The sequence below is a fragment of the Crocodylus porosus genome, unplaced genomic scaffold (genome assembly GCF_001723895.1).
Source record: "Crocodylus porosus isolate Cpor-Errol unplaced genomic scaffold, CroPor_comp1, whole genome shotgun sequence".
In the NCBI taxonomy this organism is placed as follows: Eukaryota; Metazoa; Chordata; order Crocodylia; family Crocodylidae; genus Crocodylus; species Crocodylus porosus.
This window is the reverse complement of record NW_017728886.1, coordinates 63011368-63014599: the sequence shown is the minus strand read 5'-3', so window position 1 is coordinate 63014599 and position 3232 is coordinate 63011368. Positions and strand designations below refer to the sequence as shown.

The following is a 3232-nucleotide window of genomic DNA, read 5'->3' as shown; positions in this document are numbered from 1 at the left end:
AGCGACCAGGCTGCTTCCCCTGCTTTCACCTGCCTCCCCCTACCAACGCCCACATACTGCACCAAAGGAGCAGCAGTGAAGAATGTTTAAGTCCTTCAAGCAGGTAGAAAATCTTCCTTCCCTTCTCCTCTGCACATGCCCTCCCTTCCTTTTCCCTCCCCCCACTCCTACTTCCACCTACAACTACTGCTCTTCCTACTAACCTAGGAGCAGGGAAGACTCCAGAGCCACTCCTGCCCCACTGCAGCTGGATTGTAGGTGGAGTTAGGCTTGGCTAGAGACAGCACCAGCAGTAAGTGAGTTGCTTTCTCCCCACACTGGCTCCTGTCCCAGGGTGAGCCTGGCTCCACATGAAGCCCAACTGGAGCAGGCAGGAGTGGCTCTGGAGCTTTCCACCCCTACCCTGGGATAGCTGGAGGCAGTAGCAGTGGTAGGAGTGGGGGAGGGAGGAGAAGAAATGTGCTGCTGAGCATGGAGGGGAAGGGAGGGGAATTCTTACTTGCTTTGTAGACTTAAAAAAAATTCCCTGGCTGTTGCTCCCCCAGTATGATCAGCTGAAAGAGGGATGCATTTGTGCCTCTGCATCCCCCTTGGATCCTCTCCTGTTTTTGCCCATGTGTATTAACTTGCACTTGTTGATGTTCATCTGCTTTTTTTTGAACACTCACTTAACTTGGTGAGAGCTTTCTGTAGCTCCTCTCTGTCATCTGACTACCTAGAATAATTTGTTATTATCTGCACACTTGGAGATTTCACTATGCAGCCCTATTTCCAGATCACTGATGAAAATATTGAAAAAAATTGGGTCTGAGACAGATGTCTTTGGGACACTACTTTTGACCTCCCTTTATTCTGAAAGGCGATCATTTAGTTCCACCCTTTGCTTCCTGTCTGTAACCACCTCTCAATCCATGGAAGAACCTTCCCTCCAATCTGTGGCAACTCAGTTTTTTAAAAAGCCTTTGTTGAGGGACCTTGTTGAGTGGTTCTTGAAAATCCAAATCTGTTATATTGACTGGATCCCCCTTATCCAAGTGCTTGTTTTAACATCCTCAAAGAACTCCAACAGATTGGTGAGGCAGGATTTCTCTGTACAAAAATCATGTTGGCTCATCCCCAGCAGATCATATGTGTCCATGTGACTGCTGATTTTATCCTTTATTATAGATTCTACCAACTTACCAAGGCTGGGTGTGAGACTTACTGGTCTGTAGTTCCCAGGATTACCTCTGGAGCCCTTTTGGAATATAGGTGTTATGTTGGCAACCTCCAGTCCTCTAGCACCAAGGCCATATGTAATGATAAGTTTTATATGCTATTTCCGAAGTTCTGCAGTTTCACTTCTGAATTTTTTCAGAACTCTTGGGTGCATGCCTTCTGGTGACTTATTAGTATTTATTGATTTATTCCAAAACTTCTTCTGTTGTCACATCAATGTGGTCCAACTTTTTAGACCTATCTACTAGAAAGGATCGATCCACCATGGTGCCAGTATCTTCTCTGGTAAAAAATGATGCAAAGAAGTAATTCTGCTTTTCTGCTATGGCTTTATCATTCCTGAATGCACCTTTTATACCTTGGTCATCTAATGGTTCCACCAATTCTCTCACTTCTAGTGTATTTTTAAAAGTTTCTATGATTAACATCTTTTGTTAAACATTCCTCAAATTCTTCTTTTGGCCTGTCCTATTTTGCTTTTACACTTGACCTGTTAGAGTTTATGAGCTTTCCTATGTTCTTCATTTGGGCATGCCTTCCATTTTCTTGAAGGTTGTTTTCTTTGTTTTGAATGGCTTCCTTAACTCTGCTGTTAAACCATGCAGGGTTTTATTAGTCCAGTTGGTACTCTTTTTGATTTATACACTTGTCCTGATACTCTAATATGGTATTTTTAAACACTTTCAAGCTGCCTACAGGCCTTCTACATTTTCTACATGTTTTACATTCATCCCTGTTCCTCTGTTCTTATCTCTACTTTGCCCTGACCTAGTCACAGAATAAATATAGTCCATTTGGTGTCCTTAGTATGGTCCACTGTAGCTTCCTGAATTTGACTCTCTCATTTGCCAGCTCTGTGTGTTCTTTACTCCTTTAGTTAAAGGTTATAGCATTAGGATTGTAACTTTCTCTAAATTTTCAGCAAGATCTCATATTTCAGCAGTGCCCTTGGTGTCATAGGTAACAGTGAACTTCATATAGCTCATGTAGGAGCAAATAAATAAACAGTTTTGGTTAATTACCCAGCACTATTTTAATTCTACAATAATAAATTCAATCAGTAGAGTTAATTTGTTCCTGGCATGTTGTTTATGTATGTCGATAGATTGTTCCTCAGACAGCGAGAACTACTAGATTTTTATGTTTGTTTTTAGTAGTCAATACTATGACAGCAATTAGGACTTGGGACCCTGTGGTATGGTATACTGTACAAACCCACAAAGGAGACAATCCATCCCTGAAGGTCTACAGGTTGAAAGACAAGCAGGCCAGGATGGTAGAAGTGTTATACTTTAATACGTTAATAATACAACATGTCCTTTATTATAGTAATGCCATTTTATTCCATTTTTTAGCAACAGAATTCTTTGTTCTCTTCAACAAGCCAAAGACCCAACAAAGATGCAGCCAGTATTACACTGTGACAATTCCTATGAGGATCTCCAGAAACGGTCAGACAGTCAACAGCTTAGAAGCAAATTGGCTGGAGCACATGTCAGATCACTTCAGAAAAGGAGGCTCACTGGTGAATGCCATGTTCAACATTGGAATGGTAAATGGTATGGAATTTACTGAGAGCGCTACTCTGTGTCTGGCTTTTCTTTAAAAGGGGGTCATTATTTTTTAAGTGAAGATGTTTAGTAAAAGTTGTTAGGTTAGGCCAAAGCAGATATTATTTTGATCATCCCATATCAGTGGTGCACAGGGCCATGTACAGGATAATATTACCATATTTTTTCATATATAAAACACCGGAATAATACATGCACTTTGTTTTTGGAGGGCAGAATGTTTAAAAAAGAAAAGATTTTTTCAGTCTTGGCTGACTGTGTGACACACAGTAAGTCCTCTTGAAAGCATAGAGCATCCAAGAAGTGTAGCATTCGTGGTAACAGCCTAAGTCAGGCAGCAGGAACTGTTGCCATGTTCCTGGACGCTCTGTATTTCCAGGAGGACTTACTCTGTGTCATACAGGGTTAGACCCCAGACCAGGGGTGGGAAAAATGCAGCCCAT

General features: G+C 41.6%; 1 protein-coding gene across 4 annotated transcripts in view; it reads left to right on the top strand.

Annotated features, from left to right (window-relative positions):
* Positions 1-3232, top strand: part of RFTN1 (raftlin, lipid raft linker 1) — a 143902-nt gene that overhangs the window by 98017 nt on the left and 42653 nt on the right. For all 4 annotated transcript variants that reach the window (XM_019535647.1, XM_019535656.1, XM_019535631.1 and 1 more), the window contains exon 6: positions 2574-2777. In XM_019535647.1, the coding sequence (XP_019391192.1) occupies positions 2574-2777 (204 nt within the window). The remainder of the gene's footprint in view (positions 1-2573; positions 2778-3232) is intronic.